This window comes from Adiantum capillus-veneris, unplaced genomic scaffold (genome assembly GCF_014529385.1).
Source record: "Adiantum capillus-veneris isolate H3 unplaced genomic scaffold, ASM1452938v2 Hic_scaffold_744, whole genome shotgun sequence".
Taxonomy (NCBI): domain Eukaryota; kingdom Viridiplantae; phylum Streptophyta; class Polypodiopsida; order Polypodiales; family Pteridaceae; genus Adiantum; species Adiantum capillus-veneris.
In genome coordinates, this window is record NW_028221744.1 from 21400 (window position 1) to 44772 (window position 23373).

General features: G+C 41.8%; 1 protein-coding gene across 1 annotated transcript; it reads left to right on the plus strand.

The window, feature by feature from the left end:
* Positions 1 to 17533: 17533 nt before the first annotated feature.
* On the plus strand, positions 17534 to 22356 carry LOC147416620 (uncharacterized). Its single transcript, XM_086508215.1, has 2 exons — positions 17534 to 18755; positions 20572 to 22356. The coding sequence occupies exon 2, from the start codon at positions 20664 to 20666 to the stop codon at positions 21684 to 21686; it is 1023 nt and encodes a 340-aa protein (XP_086364341.1). The 5' UTR covers positions 17534 to 18755; positions 20572 to 20663; the 3' UTR covers positions 21687 to 22356.
* Positions 22357 to 23373: the final 1017 nt, after the last annotated feature.

Sequence of the window (23373 nt, forward strand, 5' to 3'; positions counted from 1 at the left end):
ACCCCTATCTGCCTAGGGCATCGGTTTAGGGTCTTGACCAAGGGAGCCAAGGTGGTTCCCCTAACCTACCAAGTGCCAATAAGGCGCTAGACCTAATATAGACACAAACATAACATAAAGATTTGTTGATATTCACGTGTCTAGTAGCATTTTTGCTACTTTCTCTTGACACTTTTTTGATTCATTTTTTCATTTCTTTTAGCACTTTTTATTGCTTCCATCATGGGATGGTTATGCAAAATGGACTAAGAGAATAAAGCCTAATCATAACCCTAGGTCATGTTAGAAATGAGTGGAGTATTAAGGCAATCATTAAGAGTCTAGGGCTAATGAGAAATGATCCTATATGAACCTAAGGTCAAGGCCAATTACCCATGATTATCACACATAAAGCCAAATTTCTAATGTGTTTAATATTCATAAAGCAAAGTGTTGAAACTTTAGTGTATGCCTAGCTTTTGAAAATGAAAATAACCATAGCTTAGAAGAAAATTCACTTAATCCAAGCATACAAGGAGTGTAAAGATCAACAAAAGAGAAATATCATGGAAGGATTTCACCTATTTGTTCTCTTTTGAGCATCCTTGAGCAAAGCATCCACTTTGTGTAGAGGCCCCTTGATTCATTTATTGAAAGCCAAGCTTCTTGAAGCCAAGTGTTAGTGAAACACAAGCTCAAAAAACCATTTATTGAAAACCAAAACACAAAAAAAAAATTATTGAACCTAAAGATAGGGTCTTACACACCCAAATTTGCAAAAGGGGAAAACCCTAGGGTAAAAAAGTGCCTTTGGTTATACACATGATGCTCTATGGATAGCAAATGTATGCAAACACACCAAAAATGAGAGAGATAATGCTTCTACATAAGCTCATTTTACAATTTTTACAATCCCTCATGTATTATCAAATGTTGGTTGATTGTTAGCTCAAATAAATTGTGCAATTTTAAACAAGCCATGAGCTAGAAATAATGCAAGTATTAAGTGAAACGAAGTGGCTCTTGAAAGCCAAAAAATGCAATATAAATCTCTCAAAACGTTTGGCTAACAACTAGCTCACATGAAATTTTACAATTTTAGAGCAAGCTATGAGCTAAAGATGACTGCAACGTTTGATGGAATGAAAGTAAATGGATTTTAATAGCCAAATTTTGCAATTTAAATCTCCAAAAAAGTTGGCTAACACTAGCTTAAAGCTAGGAATTATACAGTTTTAATGAAACAAATGAAATGAAATGGCTCTAAGTCATGCTTGCCCACAACCCTTCAAACGAAGCTCAATCATTAGTGCTCTTAAGCATATGGTAATTCAACACTAGCACAATGGTTAGTGATTTTTACATTCAAATCAAGGACTAATAATGATTCAAGCAATGCCAAGTTCAAGCACAAAGTCTCAGCCAAGCACAACTCTTTATCCAATGTAGCTCTCAAACAAAGCCTATGTGCATGCCCAAAAGAATTTTTCATTTAGTGCAATGAAAAGTGGATGCAAGAGAATGCTCCTCCAATGAAAATAGAGATTATCCATGAATTGACTAACTCTAATCACATCCTAATCATCAATCAAGCATCACCTATGGAGCCAGGGTCAAAAAGGATAAATGCCCCATGCTCCCTCACCTTTCCCCAAGCATAAGAAAGGGATGATCCTTTGCAATGAGTATCCTCTTTTGGAGCTTCAACCATAGAAGCCCTAGGTGGCTTACTGCATGCATTTCTTTTGGGACAAGTGCGATAGCCATGTCCTTGCTCTCTGCACTTGAAGCATTTGTTGTCTTTGCAAAAACTCTCTAACTCTTTGGGAGAGAGTTTATTCTTACCTTTGTAGACTCCTTTCTCCTTGGTTTTGTTGTTGTTGTTTCTAGAGTTGCCTTGAGAATAATTTTGAGCATTGTTCTTCCCTCTACGCTCATTTCGGTCTTTAGTTTCCACAGGCTTAGAATTCCTCTTAGCCCCTTGTTGAAAATTAATTTTTGAAGCAACCATGGTATGGTGTATGACTTCAGTAATGGTCCTTAAATCCCAAAAGTTGGCCACATACTTGTGGATAGACTTGTTGGGAGATAGCTTCAAGCTTCACCATTTGGTGAGAACTTTGTCTTTGGCATCACTTGCAAGAAGCTGCTTCATTATGGAAACTCTTAGAGCTTTCCATGTCTTTGGAGCTTTGCCATTAGCTCGTAGACTAGCCCACCATTGTCCGACAGACTTTTGAAAATGCATAGCTACATTTCCTAGCTTAGAGGACTCCTTGAAGCCCTCATCTCCAAAGGCTGCATCGAATCACTAAATAAAGGCCAAGACTTTGTTTGTGGCACCAAAGGTGCCATCATCAATGAGAAAAGAGATTTTCACCATAGCCGCTACACCCAACACTGGCATCAGAGCCAGATGCGTGCAACATCTCAACGCGCTGCTCTCAGGCGGAGCATATCAAAAGGGGCTTTATTGAAGTGTTGCAGGCGATTGTTCCCAGGCAGACAAGGGTGGCCTCACATTTCAAAACACTGCAGATTTATCATTTTTTGACAAGCAGCTTTGTAAAGCTTCTCAAAATGTTGTCATCCCTAGCTTGCAACAAACGACAGCATATCAAAAGGCATTGAAGGCTTTTGGGCAGTTTTGCGAGCATATTGAGATGTTGTCTATCCAATTGTATTAGAGGTGGTCTCTCTTCAACTACCATATCAAAAAGCTTCTGCACAAGGTGGTTCCTTTCACTAGCATATCAAAATGATGCTGCAAATAAATGACACCAAGGATGCATTTCAAAATGCTACTATAAGTTGGCTGTTTGTATTGCAATCCAACATAGTTTTTTGGTCAAACTTCTTGGTGGTTTTGCGAGCATTTCAAAAGGCTGCTAGCCACAGGGTCCCTTGTTAGTGACACGCACAAAGGTAAAAATAAACGGTAGGATCAAGAGCTTGAGATCGGCAAAGAAACCAGATGAAGCGAGAAGATACATGGGTTGCCAATTGTTGGGAGATGCACAATCATTACAATCATTGTGCAAACCATTCACTTCTCGAGCACTCTGTACATCAACATAGTTCAAAAAGCTATTTTTCTTTTGTTAAGTATCATAGATTTGTTTTGTGTGTTTATTGTCAACACAATCAGTCAAAAGCCTTGTTTTCTCTTATCAGATGTCAGATGTTGCCATGATAAAAATCTGTACGAGTTAGACACTGCCACACATACATGAGTGGTAAGACCTCCCAAAATTTATCTGTTCAAGTCCTATTTTGTTCTGCTTCTCATGAGGTTACTAGGTACACCTTAAACCCAAGGTTTAGCAGTGAACCAAAAACTCCAATCATTGGTAGCTAACTTTTTGACCTACACCCTATCTGTTCAAGGGGGGGTTCTACTATCATAGCACCAGGTTATGGATACACCAAAAATCCTTGGTTGTGAGAGAACCTAAAACTCATGGTTGACGAGTACACCAAAAACTCGAAGTATCATGAGAATGGTCTGTCTAGTTCGGGCTTGAGGCGGGGATTGTTGGGTTCAAGCCCTGTATGGTCTAATCCCGTGGGATCACTCTCTTGGAGCATGCAGATGCACTCCAATCCTTTTTAGTAGTTTGCATGGAAAGCAACTCTATATATGTAATAATCTTTTGATGAAATTTACAAGGCGTTATTGTAACCTGCTGTGTTAAATCTCTCTCTCTCTCCCTTCTCATCTTGTTCATCCCCTCTCTGCTCTACACGCTCAAGGAGCCATGGACCCTCAGTGTCGCCATCCATCATAGCCACTACACCCAACAATGCCTGTTCATCGCTGATGATTTCACTATTAACTTTCATGATGTTTATGCAAGTGTGCATTCTGCTATTAAACACTCACAAGAACTTTATACTAAGTATGCTAACAAGCACCACAAGGCACACCAATTCAAAGAAGGTGATTATGTTTTACTTCAAATTGAAAAACGAAGGATCAAAAGTGTTGATACCAATGTCTTTGTTAAGCTTGCTCCTCATTTTTATGGACCTTTTAAAATTTCAGCTGTCATTAATGATGTTTCTTTCCATTTAGACCTACCTGCACATTGGCACATTCACAATGCATTTCACATTAGTATTTTATTCCCATTCTAAGGACCCCTACCTACACACCACATTTTTGAAGACCCATCTTCACTTGTAGACCAAGAAGAGCAACTCATCCCTGACAAAATAGTTGATCACGAGACCACTACTACTGCACGCAGTGGCATGGTTTATAACTGTTACCTTTTGACTTTCAAGGGCCACCCTAGAGAGGATGCCAATGGATACCTGAAAAGGTTTTTTGCAACTTCCCCGACATTCTCCACAGTTTCCATCACTCATGGTCCAATTGATTTCTCTATTGAGCAATTGAGGACAGTTGCTATCCCTGGTGGGAGGGATGTTACGAGACTAGGCACCCTCCTGTTGTAGTGGTTAGCTGCAATTGGGATAGCTGGCATAATGGTTAATTATGTGTTGTATATTTATTTTCTAATTGAGTTTATGATGATGATTTTGTAGAGTGGAATGCGGGGAGTTGATGAAAAGGCGCCGACAATTACTCTTGACCATTTTATATTCACACGGTATTTTAGAATCTCATTTCAATAAGCCACTATGGCTTTGTTAATAATTGTAGTGGAAAATCCCCTTATGGGTCATGCAAGAACAAATGAGCTTCACTCATTTACAAAAGTGAAGTGGTTGTAAAAAAGAGGGGCTCAATTTTTGGCACCTTAAACTCACAAATAATATATTAAATACCAACTCCACAAGTGAGGTGCCGTGGAGTTTGGGGCTAGATTTAGGCCTTTCTCTTGCAGATTCTCTTCTCTACTCTCTTATGCTATGTTCTATTTGTTGTGTACTCTCTAATCAAGTCTCTATCTCTTACAATACTCTTACACACTCTTACAAGCTTGTTTATGTCAATTCTATGTTATGTGTATGTGTCATAGTCTAGGTGTGTGTGTGTGTGTGTGCTTGGAAATTGGGTAAAGAGGTGGACAGGTTGATGGGGATGTTTGTGAGCATGTGTTGAATAATCTAAGCAATCGGCCTCCCCCTCTTCTCCCAACACAAGCGAAGAAAATGAGTTGTTGATGTCGAGGAAATTAGGGTTTGATGTTGATATTTGTCGCCATATGAAAGTGTCTCACCTATTCAAAGATGCGAGAGTCATTGAAGCCAAAAATTGGAGTGTGTATGTGTATCCGATGCTGAGGAGATAATTTGCCAATGGTGAGACGGTGTGTGTCAAAAAGCACACACCGTCTTTGATGCCAGAGAAGAATCACCTAATCTCCCTCTATCATTGAAGCCGGTGTCAAATGCCAAAGAAGCATCGAGAGTCAAATCCAATGCCAAAAATGCAGGTGGAAAATTATTTTTTGATGTGCTACTAACCGAAGCTCTAATACCACTCGTAGATTGTGTGATGCATGTAGAGTCCGAGGGAGAAGAAGAGCAGACACACAGGGTGGGTGAAGCACAGAGTGAGGATAACAATGCCACACTGCTCCTTCATCTATTATGTATTAATGAATAAGGTTAGATGGATTAGTAATGGACATGGGCATGCGGCGAGTTGGCCTAAATCCCAACATCTTTGTGCTTGGTATGAGAAAGATCACATTCATTTGGTTAAACAAGGCTTTTATAATAGTCCAACTAAAAGCACTTTGTATGTCAAACGTGAGGGTGATGTATTTCTCATCCTCATTTTGTATGAAGATGATATGCTAATTACTGGTCCAAATAGACACACATTTTTTAGTTTAAGACTGAATTTAATGCCACTCTCAAGATGAAATACTTGGAGCGTTTGCATCATTACTTGGGCATACAATTTAATTAGTGTGATGGAGGTATTGCTTTGTGCCAAGCAAGATACATATAAACATTCTATGTAAGTTTGAATTCGAGGATTGGAAACCTATTGCCACTCTAATGGAGACAAGTTTGAAATTGAGAAATGAAAAACTATTGCTACTCCAATGAAACAAGTTTGAAATTGAGTCTTCATGATGTTGGGGATCTTACAGATGTCGCTCGCATTACCGAGCTCTCAATCACGAAACCATTAAGATTTGATGCCTTCCAATCTTGTTGTATCATTTTTATCATTGTATCATGTTGTTTACTGTCTAGAAATTTAGTGTGTAAAAACCTCATCTGGCCAGCCATTGGACATGTGAGTTGGTCTTATTCTTTGTACAACATTTACCTTTTTGGCCTACATAAGCCCGTAGTAGACTCTTGGAACTCTTTTGGAGCTATTGTGGTACGTTGGATTAATCTTGTTTTGAGTAATTGTGACCCATTGGATGAAGCTTGTTGAATACGGCCATGTGGCAAAGTCAATGTTGTTCCCTGCTTTTGAATGTAGTGTTTAAGAGAGGCATTAACTAGGGGGCTTATGTAGAGCATTGTGGCTTCTCACCTTGTTTGATCTATAGTGAGGGTCCTTGTGAGTCATGAGACTTATTAAGGCTAGTACGATCATTGTGCAAGGTCATAAAAGCATGCCAACATGCTTGGTTTTAAGCGCTCACTAGCATGTTTGGTCCTAAGACCATGCAATCATGTCAGGTGTTGAGACCATGCTTCAATTACCTATCTCCAAGTTTATGTTTGTAAAAAAAAGTGTTCTTAGTCCACAATCCTTGCTAGTATGCTTGGTCCTAGGACCATGCAAGCATATTTCACTACACAAACGTCCAATAGCCTTCCTACCATGCTTGGTGCAAAGACCATGCTTGCATTTAAAAATAATAAACATGGTTAGAATGCCATCCCTTATAGGATGTAAATTAGAGAGTAAGTTCTAGAGAAATCTTGAAGAAGCCATAGCCAAGCCTCTTGCAACACACTCCTCTTACACACACCTCTTCTCCAAGTGAAGCTATGGCCAAAACCATAACCAAGCTTGCCATAACTTGATCTTCTTCTTCTCATTACACTCTCCCTCTCCTCTCTCTTAACCCTCAAGATTTCCATAGCTTGAATCTCCTTTGTCTCATTCCAAGTAGCATAATTATGGTCCTCAAGTGAAGGTGAAGAAGAAGAGGGCCGACTACGCCACAAAAGAAAGGAGAAGACTCTACTATACATGCATCAAGTTAATGTTTTTCTTGTCATCTTCATGCTATTTCACATCTTCAAAAAATTTGGGTTACCTAGTTAATTCATGCTTAAGCTCTCATGTTTCCATAAGCAAGCTTTCCTCTTACTTAGAAGAACGAATTATTTGTTTTTCTTAACTAACAACGTTAGTAACCACTAACTAAGATGTTATTTCAAGTTCTTAAGAGTACCGGGCTAATATGGCTTAGAGAGAGTAGAAAAAACTCTCTTTATCCATAGGTTCCTGGAGATCATACTTATCTAAATATTATGCATGTTGAATGGTGATTAATATCTATACTTGCCTCTAAACCCCCGCTAAAATTTCTTATGGACTTTTAAGTTACTCTCATTCTCTCACCTAAATTCCTTAATATAGATAAATACCCTAAATCAAAGGCAATTATAGCCGATGGTCTAAGCATTGATGAGGCATTGATAGGCTATTAAAAGGATATTTTGTGACTTTTGTGGTGATTTACATCTTAGGTTGTTTTATCCCAAGGGGGATCATTGCCGCCATATTTGCACATTTTTTCAGACTTAGATTGGGTTGGTTGTTATGACACTTCTCCACAAAAAAAATTCGTTCATGCTTGATAGTTCATGCATATCGTGGTTGAGCAAGAAGCAAACTAATGTGGCCAATTCCTCTTGTGAAGCTATGTACAAGACAGTCTTAATAGCTATGGTGGAGTGTGTGGCTTAGATGCCTTATGATTGATTTGGGTATTGGACAGGAAACTACCCAACATCATCTACATTGATAGTCAGAGCACATTGGCAGTTGCGAGGAACCTAGTTTTCATTCTAGCAAAAATCACATTGAGGTGCATTATCACTATGTCTTCATAGTTATGGTTGAGTGTGTGGCTCAGATGCCTTATGATTGATTTGGATATTGGACAAGAAACTACCAACATCATCTACATTGAAAAACATAGCACATTGGCACTTGCAAGGAACCTAGTTTTCATGCTTGCAAAAATCACATTGAGGTGCACTATCACTATGTCAAGGAGAGACTATCAGCCGGAGAGATCAGCTTGGGTTATGTGTCGAGACATCAAAACCTTGCAGATTTTCTCACAAAGGCGTTGCCACTTGAGAAGTTCAAAGCTTTTTACAAAGCTTTGGGCTTGCTTCCCTTTGTGGATTGATCATATCGTTAGGGCATGGAGCTTCCCTATACAGCATGTGCCAAGTCTCATTCACCACATCACTCCCAAGGGAGATTTTTTACCATATATGTGGTAGTGATGTGTGTGAACACGATTAGGACCGTCAAGGGTACTTTTTCCCTCGCTAGGAGGTTTTTCCCCCCATGTATTGTATATATGCCCATCACTCTAGGGTTAACTTACCTTTCTATTTGCGCACTAATCAATATAATCTCTATTGTGTGCCTTGAGCTTCTTCATCTTCTCCAACTTGTGTGTGCATCCATGCAACACCAATTCCAACATTGCTAATTATAACATGTTTCTTTAACAGCCCCTAACGAAATCACATCATGATTTTTCTCACACATGTCAACATCTTGCTTCTTGTGTAAGTCCACATACCTTCAATGTGTAAGCATAGGTGAAAAGACTTCCCTTTTCATCTTGCAATCAAGGTGTTCTAAGAGAAAACATCTAGGATAGGAAGGTTATCCATAATTTTTTCTTGCTTTTGTAAGGGCACCATATTTGACATACATATCAACCAACACATTGCCAAGCATAGCATGTTTCACACTGCAAGAAAGGCTTTCCCTTTGCATTTGGTGAAAACAACATGGAGCTTCTTTTCCATAGCCATATTGGGCATATATGCAATCAACACATTCAAAGTGAGACATCTCAAACAAAAAGCTCATAATGAACTTCTTACTTGGTGAAAACGACATGGAGATTTTTTTTGCGACAACCATGTTGGGCATATATGCAATCATGCATTCAAAGCGAGACATCTCAAACAAAAATTTCTTCATGAATTTTTCATGATTTGTAAGGGCATGACATTTGGCATACATTGATCAAAGCATTATTAAGCACAACACATCTCTCCAACAACCCCAAAAAAGCAATCTCATCGTTGATGGAGCAAAAGACACCATGGACACACTCACACACCCTCACACCTTAACACAGCCCATATTATTCTCTTAATTTTCTCACCTCACACACCACTCAAGATATCAAATAAAATCCTACTCACAAACCCACTTCAAGCTCTAAATGTCTCGAACTACAAACCCTTGTTTGCCAAGAGACACTACGTCGTAGTGAGTTGAGTTTATCAAAGCTCATAATCCCACTTGATGGTGACCAAAAGACACAAGAAAAACCTCCAAAAACTAAAAAACACCAGGCACAAAATGCCACTCTCAAACCATTGCAAAATCTTCATCAAACTCCACTCTATCGGACTCTTTGGTGTAGCCTCAACCCTAATTGCATCGATACAAGGTCACATAGTCTTGCAGAAAATCACACCTTCTTCCCTCAATTCCTTGCACACACACATCCATGGTAACCTTAGAGATTCCGTAGACTTTCCCAAGTGCAAAGTTGAAGAGAAGAAACTCTCACACTCCTCCACACACTCAAAAACAGGATGCAAACAAGATGGGCCACGGGACTGCATATGGCCACTTGTAGTGACCCTGCTTGCTCCTTCACACACTCCTCAAGCTCAAACACTCACGGCACCATGTTTGATGTGGCATTTTTCAGTCATTTTACACCATTTGACCATTTTAGGGCCAGATTTGGCTAATTTGGACCCCCGACTGGCATTTTTCATGAGAAAATACCAAAAAAACTCCATAATACACCAAATTTCGTAGGCTTGATCCTTAATACCCAAAATTCATTGTCACATATCCACATTCTATTTTTGACCACTCCTAGGTTGGTTCATGCATCACTACATATTGGGCGTCGCAAATAGACAATTACCACACGTGTCAAGCTTTAGGGTCGGGATGAGAGTGCCCACACTTTCCACTTTCATTATTTACATTCTAGAAAGCTCAAAAAAATTCCCTAGAGCCAAAAGAAGCCACTTGGAGCCACATCTAAGGCTTCAACACCCTGTCTAAGCATGTACATGTGTCCGACTACCTGCACACAAACCTGACTATTTACAATGTGTACACGTTGCATCATGTTTGAAACCCAAAACCACATTGTGAAGCTTCCAAATGCATGTATTTTTATACACATACCCATGCATCTACACACTACTCTATTCACGCCAAAAATTGTTTATCATCATTGCCCACCCTCTAGGTCAAGCATTTATGCTCAACCAAGAGACTATTTGCATCCGGAACCACATTCCTTGCAAATATTTCTTCAATCTATAACCATTTATTCTATAACACAAAGGTTCACCATATAGTTTTTGCAACTCATATGTGCCATTCAGAAAAACATGCTTCACTTTGTACGCCCCCAACCATTTGTCCCTTAACTTCTTTTGAAAAGTGAAATCCAAGAGAGAATCATATTTCATTACAAGATCTCCCTCTTTAATCTCTTTCTCTGCCAGTCTCTCATTCATTTTTTACATCCTTGTCTCTACCTGCTAAAGAAAATAATCAGTGGCTTTCTCTCTAATGATTTGCAACAACTCTAGAGCAAGAATTCTTTCCTACAACGTGTCTTTATGCTCACCTTGCATTCTACACAAAAACTTCAATGCATCCACTTGTACATGTATAGGCATACGAGATTCCTTTCCATAAACAAGCTCATACAACGTAAACTATGTAGACATGGAGGGCCAATAGTAACTAACCATTTTCTATGTATTTATTAGTGTGGGATCAATAGCTTTTGGGTTGACCCTCTTACAAAAGTAAGGTAGAAACTTGAAACCAGTCTATTTTTAGAGCAAGATGAAGAACGTAAGTGAGTTCTCCTACACAAAAATGGAACAGTGGGTATTTGCATTGGTTCTTACTTGTTGCAATATTTGCTACCACAAAAGTTCTATGTGCTTACCACATCAAACCTTTTACCGGATGTAGTACACCATTTGAAGCCTAGCAAGTGCATCTTAAAGTGGACTATTGAGCTACAGGAGTATGAGTTTGAGTTCAAAGTTGATCATTCCATTAAAGCTCACTTGTTGGCAGACATAATGGCACACAAGGGAGAGGAGTTGTCGTCTTATCCAAGAGTTGACAAGGATGATCGCAAAGAGGAAGTGGATATTGCAGATGTGTAAATGACGATGTTTGATGGTGCATACAAGAAAGTTCTTTAAAAGTCAAGTGGTGGGGTGATCATCAAGAATCCAGAAGGAAAATTAATCTTTTCTAGAGCTTATGATCTTGACGAAGTTGAAAGCAACAATGAAGTTGAGTACCTCACTCTTTTCCTTGGATTGAAGCACTGCGTTTTTGGATTGAGGAGGATGATTGTGAAAGTGGATGCATTGCTAGTCATGAATCAATTGCTTGGTTTGTGGAATGTTAAGAAAGACAATTTAAAGAAATGGTTTCATGGAATCAAGAAGCTTTTGCATGAGTTTGAGCGGATACAATTTAAGAATGTTCCTTGTTGTGAGCATGATAAAGAAGCTACTGAGTTGGCTAGGGACAAGCTAGATGCTTTGGTAGCTCCTTTAAAGGTAAAAGAGGTCTTGTATGCAGGAAGGGAGTCACTACAAGATGTAAAAGTATCTCTAGATAGAGGCCAATGTCCAGAGGGCAGGTCAAAGATTTGGCATAAGAGAATAGTTGCAAAAGCAAGAAACTGCACATTGGTAGGGGAGGATCTCATGTTTTATGATAGAGATAGCATTCTGAGGAAAGTGCACATTGGTAGGGGAGGATCTCATGTTTTAGGCAGAGATAGCATTCTGAGGAAAATACCATACAAAGGAGAAATAGGTTTGATTTTGGAGCACTGCCATGAAGAAACAAGTCATCAAGGCAAGGACCATGTTGTATTTCGTATTTTGAGAGCAAAAAGTCCTCTCTCAAATCATTACAAAAGCTTCACCAAACTTCACTCTATCAGACTCTTTGGTGTAGCCTCAACCCTAATGGCACCAATATAGGGTTACGTAGTCTTGTAGAAAGCCGCACCTTTTTCCTCAATTCCTCACATACACACACATCCATGGCAACCTCAAAAATTCCATAGAATATCCCAAGTTCAAAATTGAAGAGAAGAAATTCCCATTCACTCCTCCACACACTCGAAAACAAGATGCGAAGAAGACGAGACTGCATAGGACCACCTGTAGTAACCTTGCTTCCTCCTTCACACAGAGAGAGGTGAAAGTGTTGATAATGAACTCCATACACACTCCTCAAGCTTAGAAACAACAATGTGAGTGACGTGGAAATTTTCATCCCATTTCACACCATTTTTGACCTTTTTAGGGCCAATTTTGGCGAGTTTTGACCCTTGACGGGCATTTTTTGGAGGAAATACCAAACAGACTCCAAAATCGACCAAATTTTGTAGGCTTCATCCTTAATATCTAGAATTCATTTCTACATACCCACATTCTATTTTTGACCACTCTTAGGGTGGTTTGCGCATCGCTGCATATTCAGCGTTTTTTATCATACTTTTGAGGTGGGACGAGAGTGCCCACACTTTCCTTGCATTATTTACATTTTAGAAAGCTCAAAAACATTCCCCATAGCCAAAAGAAGTCACTTGGAACCTCATCCAAGGCTTCAACACCTTGCCGAGGCATGTACATGTGTCCAACGACCTGCACGCAAACTTGACTATTTACAATGTGTACATGTTGCATCATGTTTGAGACCCAAAACTAAGCTTCCAAATTCATGTATTTAATTTTTTTTGTACACACACCAATGCATATACACACTCTGTACACGCCAAAAATTGTCTATCATCATGAAATCTCTCACCAGTGCACGAACATCTTGCGTAACGCCACATGCCTCAAAGGTGCAAGCATAAGTGATTGCATCTAGAGAGTGGCCTTCCCTTTGCATCTCGTTAAGACAACTGAGAGCTTCCTTGCCATAGCCATATTGGAAATATCATGTGATCAATGATCAATGCACCCCAAGAGACGACACCCATGAGAGGATGCCCATCAAAAACTATTCGTGCTTTCATGAGGGCACCACATCTGCCATACATATTGAGCAAAGCAACACCAAGAACAAAAAATATTTCTCTAGCACTCCCTAACTAGCAATCACATAATGAATTCTCTCACTTGTGCTAGCATCTTTCATAAGGCCACATGACCTAGAGAGAGGCCTTCCCTTTGCATCCATTGAAAACAAAAGGGAGATTTCCTCGGGGGGTACACTATGTAATTATGTAAATGTACTACATGGGTTCAATACGAGGGGTTTTTAAATGCAAACATTTTAGGAAAATTAATAGCGATACATCAAAAATATGTATTTTTATATTCTATTTTGGAATAATTCCTAAAATAAGGGGCCATTTTATTCATTCAGACATGTTAAAGAATGGGTTTTGAAATTACCCCCCGAACACATGTTATATAGGGGGTTCTCAATAATGCACCCCTCGTGGAGATTTCTTGCCATATCCATGTTGGGCATATCCTACTATCAATGCGTCACAAGAGAAGAAATTTTGAAAATGAAGCTCATCAAGAACTCTTTGCGCTTTCATAAAGACAACAAATTTGGCATACATACAAACCAATGCATTGCCAAACATACCATCTTTCTTCCACAGCCCTTGACTAGCAACCATGCCAACATATTGTGTCTTGTATAAAGCTACATGCCTTCAAGGTGCAAGCATCCACTGGTGAAAAATAGCCCAATGCTTCCTTGCCATAACATGTTGGGCATATCTTGCAATCAATGCACTCCAAGAGAGGAAGCTTCCTTGCCTTCAAGGTGCAAGTATAGGTGATTGTACCCTAGAGATTCCTTGTTATAGCATGTTGGGCCACAAGTGATGGGAGGGAGATGCCTAGAGAGAGAGAGAGAGAGAGAGAGAGAGAGAGAGAGAGAGGAGTTAAAAATTCTCCTTGGAAAATCATATGCTAAACAAGAGACTCCAAGCTGGTGTAGAGGTGCACGACCAATTGATGGTTCATTGCAAAGAAAAGGGATCTTCTTGAGCAAGTAGGCATCACTTCTAGTTTTTGATGTATGTCTATTTTTACATGGCTCTTTGCGTTGCAACAACTTTTTATGTGGATCACATGAACATGCTCACAAGCTTGGGAGCTGATTTTCGTCATAGTGCTTGCTGTGTAATGATGTGTTACTTCGTATTTTGGAGTTAATGTTTGTTGTGTCTCTATTTTGTTATAGTGCTTAAGCGCTTTATTTTGCTTCCTATCTCTCATGATTGATAATGACATCACATAAGACTCTCTCTCTCTCTCTCTCTCTCTCTCTCTCTCTCTCTCTCTCTTTAATACCCACACTCCACAAGTTCGTGACATTGAATCAACGATGGATCAAAAGTTCCTAACAAGAAATAACTTATATGACAACCGTCAGAATTGTCCCAAATTTGTCTTCATTGTATGCTTTATAGTAGTCTTTTGTCAAGATGTTTGTCTTTTATGACACTTCTTTCCATGTTGAATCCCCTCCTTGAATTTGTTCTCAATGTCATGTTTTATTTGAAACATTAATGCATTTATTCAAGAACAAAAGGCAGCATAGTTACAAGATAAACCAGAATGGCTCGTCAATCCCGTTGAAGAGACGACAAACAATCCCAATCAACCTGGCTCGAACGCTGGTGGTGATCGAAACGAGAAGCTTGAGCTTATCAAGCATGTTGTTCGTGTTTCGAGCACTATGACCAACACTGTGAGTTTACTTTAACGAAAGAAAAAGAAGAAATGAAAATATGATCCTTCTTTGTTCTTCTTGTGGCGTTATGACTCCTAGGCTCTGGCTTGGCGATCAAGGGTGGGGCTATGTGGCAGGGCTAACTCTTTGGTGGCAACCCCAAGCCAACTTTAGTTCCCCTCTATTATTAATCGTCTCAAGGTGGCCCTCTTTATCAACTGATGTATGTGGTGTATTGTGACAAATGCCGTGGCTCGAGTGAAGCATGACTTCCTTTGTAAATTTTTATTTATTTTGAATACAATTATCACTCACAATTTGTGAATTTGGGAGGGTGTGTGGATTTGTTTGGGGTTGGGGAGTGGAGCAAAAGGCTCAACCTTAAATTTCCATCTCAGAAGCTAAAGGAAACTATCAAGCTAAGGCTATAACATTTGTAGCCTTAAAATTAGAAGTGTCAAACGAAGGCTACTACAGACAAATGGCTACATTTGTCACTGGACGTGTCTTTTAGCCTTTGTTTGATTCTTTCCTTCACACTTTTTGGCCCAAATTCATGACTTACCTTTTCGTTCAATTTGTTGTCACTCTTTGTAACTGTTGACAACATGTTGCATGAAAAAGGCTTGGCTTACTTGGTCTTCAAAGTTTCAAACTATGACAGCCAATTTCTCAGAAAGGCTTTATAAAAGACACATTCAATTTGAATGTTGTTGGGCTTTATAAAAGACACAATCAATTTCAATGTTGTTGGATCTGTAACATTTGTTTGATATTTGCCTTCACTTTTTGAAGCCGAAATTTAAGCAATGGTGCCGTTGACACGTTTGGGTTGTAGCCTTTGCTTATATTGGGTGTAGGCAAGTATCAAACAAAGACTAGAGACACAAAAGCAACAGTGAATATGTTTTTTAGTTTTTGTTTGTAATTGCCTTTACATCTTGAAGCCCAAATTTGAGGCTAAGCCCTTGTCTGTGGAGTTCGTTTTCATTCTTGATAACAGTTGACACTGGCCTCTCAAAGTCGAGATCATGCCTTTTCGTGCAACTTGTTTTCATTCTTAGGATTCTATAGTCTTTGTTTGATACTTGCCTTGTTGCTTGGATGCAAGGTTTTGACTCTCTTTTTGATTTGCTGAGTATCTTCTACTCGTTTTCTTTTGCCCTGGCTTGCCGATGCTTATAGCGGGGGCTCGATCTCCAATGACAGTGGGGTCCTTGATGTGGCAACCTTTGTGACCGTGGCATGTGGGGCTCTCAGGTGATGGTGTGCGACGGAAGAAATGAGCATTCCTCCTTTTGCAGCTATATGATCGGTTTCTTTTGGTCGGCGGGAGGCTCCCTTATTAACTGATGTACGGGTTGATAGTCGATGATGAATTTTTTGGGATTTGTATGCGATAACGACTCCTTGTAAAGCTAAAAAATGTATGGTTGTCGAACACTTGTAATTCTTGTTGGTCATGGCTCATGTTGAGCATGGGTTTCCGTATAAGTCTGTTGTTGTTAATATAAATAGCTCTCTCTCTCTACTGCTAAACAAAAAAAGAAAAGATTTCAACAAAAAGGGGACATTCCTTAGATACATCAAACCATTCTCAATGAAAGCAAGATGCAAAATGTACTTCTTCTTTGACATGTGCTTAGGGGTTTCCTTCATCGAGACTTTTGTCTCAAGCAAAGAAGAAGATTCGTGAGCATGCTCGCTGCCTCCTAGGGGTAAACCATTCTTTTGGAGGGTTTGAAATTCTCTCTCGGGAGTGCTCATGGGGAATCTTTTGTCAGGGAGAGGGTCATTGAGCCTTGTCAATGTTTGTAGGCACAAAAGGGTCCTTCTAATTCTTGTATTCTTGTTGGCCACGACTCATGTTGAGCATGGGTTTCTATAAGAGTCGGTTGTCGTTAATATAAATTAACTCTCTCTCTAGTGGAGAGAGTGCTGCTAGACAAAAAAGAAAAAGATTTTCAACAAAAAGTGGACATTCCCTAGATACATCAAACCATTCTTAGTGAAAGCAAGATGCAAAATGTACTACTTCTTTGACATGAGCTTGGGGGTTTCCTTGATCAAGACTTTTGTCTCAAGCATAGAAGAAGATTTGTGAGCACGCTTGGTGCCTCGTAGGGGGAAATCATTCTTTTGGAGGGTTTGGAATTCTCTCTCTCGGGACACCACTAAGTGCTCATGGGGAACTTACGGATACTCCCACACGAAAGGGCGGAGACAATTATGACCCCCCCCTCCCTCCCCCCGCGCGACCCTCTCTCCAAGAAAAAAAAATCCCACGTGTGTGAGAAAATATAATGTCATAATCACATGAGCCTTTCCCAACGCTTACCCCCTCTCTTATAGGGGGTACCTATAATTAGACATCGATGACTCATAGGACTCTCCAACCACCACAGGTCCCCCTTCGCTTTATTTGCCACCACGGGGTCATGTGCATGGGATAAATGGTCCCTAAGAAAAAGCGACCCATCTCGTTGTTTGATCTTGTGCATCGATCTTAAAAACTAATTTCGAGATCTAGAAATTATCTTTTACGTTTGTGGATTCATAACCCTGTGGCCTCACATTTAAAACAAGAAGATGCACGTGGGTATAATAGTAGGACATAGGTCCCTAACCCTAGTGACGAGGGTCCAAATCAAGGGCACAAGAGTGTGGGACGTCTCGAGATTAGGCATGGCATCGCGATATAGTTTTTCCCCTTGCTAATCTCGGCATCCCAAGATTAGTTATTACCGAACTACAACCTTGATGCCCGATGTAGTTGATCCCATGCAAAAGGCCCAGGGGAGTGGCAAGGGGTCCCCGGTTGAAATTGCCGAAGTCATGAGATGGGTCACATGCAAATAGACAGATATATATATATTTGCATGGATGGAAAGCAGTAAAGGACAAACAGCGGAGGTTGGTGAGAGAAAACTGTCTACAAAAGCTTTGAGCTCGGGTCGAGAGGCCAGGAACTCAGAATCTGATGCTCTTTTCGCTTGCCAACTTCAAGGGACTGGCAGATAAGTGACTCGTACTCTCACCCACGCGCGCATGCACACCGGCGCACAGAGAGAGAGAGAGTAGAAGAGAGAGAGATGCAAGCGTTACCTCGGTTACGCGCCTCTGCCTTCACACGTAACGTAGAGCTTCGCCCACATGTGGAGCCTGACAGACTTTGCAATCGTCTTTAGGATTTTGTGAAGACATATTTCACAACTGAATATACGGTTTAAGAACCAGGGAAACTCTGGCAAAATCACACAGCCCAACCAAAGGTATGTGTAGAATGAAGATGAGAAGAAGAAGGTCAAGCCTGAGAGAAACCAGCTGGTTGTGCAGAATTTTTTTACCTGGTAGCAGATGGTATAATCATTAGATTTTTGGACTACTCAGGTTTTGCACTTCAACGAAAAAAACCGGAGTCACCTGATTCAGAATGTTCAACACTTTGCATAATTGGAAGCTCAAGTTGTAGGAGGTAGAGGAAGCAATTACTGTTCAAAGATCAAGCCTCACTCATGGGGCAGAGCTACATGTGATATTAAGGCTTCGCTTCAGCTTATTATCGCTTAATTGAATTGTTGAAGTTGCAACATGAACTCTTTCAAAGTGCAAGACGAAAGGGACCTGCTGGTCAATGATGACATCATGTGTGAGGTTTTCCAAGAATGTGACAATGTTTTACCAGTTCAAACACCCGATGTTGCAGTGGCAGTGGGTAAAGGAGAAAGCAGTGTTCAAGCTCTCAAATGGACGGTAGAAACACTCATGGTAGCAGGTAGTGGGACGCTTCACCTAGTGCACGTGCAACAGCCACTTCGTGTCATTCAAACTCCGTGTATGTACACTGTCACTCAGATCGTCGCTCTTTGTTTCCAGGTCTCGAATCTTGAATGTAACAGCTTCTTTTTGCTCCTTTGAAGCTATATTTGCTTATAAGTCAATTTCAGTACTTTTACAGATTCTGTGTGGGACCTTTTTTGGTTATTTACAAGTCTTGCATGCTGTAATGAGTGTAAGAATGCTGCAAATGTAATGGATGTGTGCATGCACGACAAGATGTTCATAGAGGCTCCACACATGTGGCTGCCAAGAGCCCATGTTTGGGCAAAAGGAGAATCTTCTTATCACTGTGGCATCATGATGTTGTCAGAGTGCACTGGTGTGGTGACATGGGAGCACGGGGGAGAGACTCAAGAGAGAAAGGAGTGAGAATGTGGACAAGCCCTATGGGCACACTCTGCAACACAAGTGAGCACAAGGCTCTGCATAACTGCCATCTAGGGGGCACCTCTCCCCCTCCCCTATGTAGGGCCCCATGCCCCAAAAATCTGGGGAATATGAAAGGTCACAGATAAAAATAGGGTGCCTCCTCTAAAACTGGCATCACAGTGGCCCTATTGCACAAAAACTGTAAATTCCACATGATCCATGGACACTAGTAGAGCTTCACAAGCCCGAGCATAAGAAGTCCTCACTCACTGGATCTAGATTGGAAACCAAGGAGATGACCTCCAAAACTTCGTAACACCCCCTCTCAGAGCCGTGGTACACAACAAGATTGGGATCTGAGGGCCACAAAGAGTGAAGAAGAAATTTCAAGCCTTAGTCAATGCTGGTCAAACCTGCCAACAAACAGTTAATGCACTACCTCCTTGTTTCTCTCTTCCTCTGCTATCTTAAATATATTCCTCTGAAACAATTTCTCAGTTTCTCTGCGTTTCGCTCACTCTTCATCTTTATCCCCTTCTGTCATCGTATTTTGTTCCTACTCCATAGCATCAATAGTAGGTAGGTTCCGTTTGCTTGGTAGAAAGCAACCAGCTGACTATCTGACACCAGTACCATTGTAACTAAAAAGGGCACCATGTGTCGATGGAAGAAATCAGTGGGAAGAGACTTGATAACATGAACAAATCTGCAATACTTTAAATACTTGCAACACTTAAAATACTCCAACACGTGAAAGAGAAGTTAACACTTGAGATGGGACACTAGTTCCACATCCAGGTGCACTGGCCCCTCAACTAGGCACCCCTTGAAATATTTCTTTATTGTTGATCTTCTCAGGTTCAACGGCCGCATAGTAACAAGAAACGCAGTTTCCTCCTTGAAGAAATGGACTGGTCATTTCCCATTGTTCTGTTTTAGGAGAAAGAACATTTCTTACTTTTTTTTTTCTGGAATAGAAAATCTACTTGTCACTTTTTATTTGCAATCAATTATCTTTTCGCCCGAGTATAATTTTGATGCACTTGCATTTCTCTCTAGGTAGACTCTGCACTCAGAGCATATACTCTCTCTCTCTCTCTCTCTCTCTCTCTCTCTCTCTCTCTCTCAGGCCTTTGACACAGTCCCACGCGAGAGACTCTTCCAGCGCCTTCACAGCATTGGGATACCGACAGAGATGGTTTGGGCCATATATACTCTCTACGAGAGGGTGACGGGTCGAGTTCGTTGCCCAGGCGGCTTTTCAGAGACCATTGCTAGCACCATTGGTGTTAAGCAAGGATGCCCACTCTCCCCGACACTCTTTGGGCTCTACATCGACGAGATCTCCGATTACATACTACGAGCAGGGGGAGAGGGGAGCGACTTGGCAGGTACTCCGGTCCACATCATGTTATATGCTGATGATATTGTGTTGATTTCAGAGTCACCCGAGGGCTTGCAACGCCATCTTGAGGCCTTGGACGAATTCAGCACACACAAGGGGTTGACTGTGAACCTTGGCAAAACCAAGGTCATGATCTTTCACACATCCAGTGCAGTGAGGAGCGCTGCCACCTTCACAGCAGCAGGAGGACAGGTTGATGTAGTCACCTCCTATGTCTATCTTGGCATCACATTCACCAGCCTACCAGGACCCTTCACTATGAGGCAGGCTGCTGCTGACAGGCTCACCCGAGGATATGCAGCTCTGACCATGCTAGAGCGGAGATGCCACCAGGCACACTTTCAGGAGCCCCGCACGAAGGGCTGGCTTTTTGACACCTTAGTCACCCCGGCCCTGATGTACTCGGCGGCAGTATGGGCACCAGGATTGACAGATGACCAGTGGACACAGCTTGAGAGGCCACAGGTATGTATGATCTCACGCTTGCTCCGCAGCAAGAAGACAGTGCCACATGACATTATTAGAGCCGAGCTCGCCACACCACCTATGGTTGTAGAGGCATTATTCCAGACAGTCTGCTTCATCCAGAGGATGAGAGAGCTACCTCCTGACAGACTTACTCGTAGAGCATTCGAGGCAGCTATACAGCTATCAGAGAGTGGGCATGCGAGAGCTTGGTACTCACAGGTCAGAGCATGGTTTGAGGGACACGGTCTTGACATGGAGAGCCTACCACCATTCCAGTACGACCCCCACTCACCATCTGTTCACCTCTCTCGCAGTGAGAGAAACTTGGTATTGAGACAGGATCTGTGGCAGCTATACACTAGGAGAGTCTGGGAGTCACCTGGCTTGGGGACGAGGATGTCAGATTACAGAGACCAGTTTCTCACCATATTGTCTGGGGGGTTCATACAGAGACCACGCTATATGGACACATATATGCCACATAGCTCACGGGTGGCGATTGGTCAGCTGAGAGTGGCTTCACACAGGTTAGAGATTGAGATCGGGAGACACACTGGTGTTCCCAGGGAGGAGCGAGTCTGCAGAGCCTGCACAGAGGAGGTGGAGAGTGAGGAGCACTTTGTATGTAGATGCAGAGCATACACTGAGATCAGAGGCAGGTATGAGGCCTTATTCAGAGGATAGCCCACTCTCCGAGAGATCATGGACTCTCGAGATCAGAGACAGCTCGGACGTTTCTTACTAGAGATACAAAGCCATCGGGACACACTACTACAGCCACGCACAGCTACACAGACAGAGGGGAGACAGTCGTAGCTCACAGACTTCTTTCAGAGGATTGCCACCCCTACCTCATCAGATACTCAGAGAGGAGTGACACTCCCACAGGCGGAGGTGAACCGAGCTAGACGACGACCACGAGTCCCAGGCTACAGGGGCATGAGCTCCCACCACCGACAGATCGAGGAGATCCGAGCCCGGGAGCGCCGTGCCACTGAGGAGCGAGTAGCTCAGATGAGGGCCGACCCGACAGCTTTCATCCGGGTAGCCTTGGCACCAGCCCCGCCCATGTACCACATCTTACATCCCCCCATTTGTACAGGATGGAGCTAGAGAGCTTGATGCATTCTCATGATTGTACTACCTTGAGCATATAGACATGCATATACCCCTAGAGATAGAGCCCCATCCCTCCTCAGATACTCCATTACCTACATTCAGTTCAGTTTTGTATCAGTTTTGTTTCATTTGTCTTTCCGATAGACGGATGACATACACGCCATGTACATTTGATTTGTCTCATAGGCCGATTTCGGCCTGACATAGACGTTAAAAATCTTTCTTTCTTTCTTTCTTTCTTTCTCTCTCTCTCTCTCTCTCTCTCCAAGGTTTCACTCTCGTCTCTCTTTATACACTTGTGGGCATTTTGGGTGGCTGTGTGTGTGTGTGTGTGTGTGTGTGTGTGTGAGTGTGACGTACGCTACGTGGACATGTTCTGCCACAATCTAGCTTGATCCAGTAGCTTAGGACTGAGCCTTGCACCTTTGTGAGCCTCTAGCTGGACGTGCATGTCTAGGCCGGTCACAGTTGTGCATAGGCAGTTTTTGCATATGAACCTCTCGCGTGGGAACCACCCCCAGCAGGGCACTTAGTTATAAGTCATTTTCAGCATTTTAATAAGGAGATCGTGGGAGTCTAATCAGCCTGCCGACCAAGAATTTTCAGCCTATGAAGGCAGCCCTTGTGGCGCAAGAAGGGGCAGAAGAACTGCATCGGTAAAGCCCTGCAGGCCCAGCGTTTCTGGGGCAGATCACCAGCGTTTCAGCACCTCTTCTCCGCGGTGTCCCTGACCTAGCAGAACCAGTGTTTTCAACATTCATGACCAGCGTTTTCTGCACAAGGCAGCCAGCGTTCTCAGCTTTTGGAGCGTTTGCAGATTTCAGCCCTAGCCTCGTCGTGGTTGTAGACCCCTAACCACCGACCTCGCTAGGAGTTCGGCATTCAGTCATAGCCTCGTCGCAGTCGTCGTCGTCATCGCCGTCATCGACTTCGACATAGAACCAGTAGTACCTAGCATCAGTAGCAATTAGCATCAACATCTCAGCATTGAGTCATTGCATGAGCATTTGTGCAAGAATAAAGAAAGTACGTGCTCTGGCAACAGAGCAAGGGGGCCCTTGAGAGTTTCGGACCGGACATACCGTGTCTTCTCTCTCTCTCTTTCTCGTGTATCTCTCTGTTGCTAAATTGGCTTTATTTGACAGAAAAATAATTCTAAATGAATTGTTTCGTTGGCTGGTAGAGTAGTAGTTGCCAACTAGGTGTTGTTGGCGACTATGTGGTACATCACTTCTTGCTGGATCTTCTTGAG

Bases quoted from the DNA above. Each gene is read 5' to 3' on its own strand.
- LOC147416620 (XM_086508215.1), top strand. From the start codon at position 20,664: ATGATCTTTCACACATCCAGTGCAGTGAGGAGCGCTGCCACCTTCACA.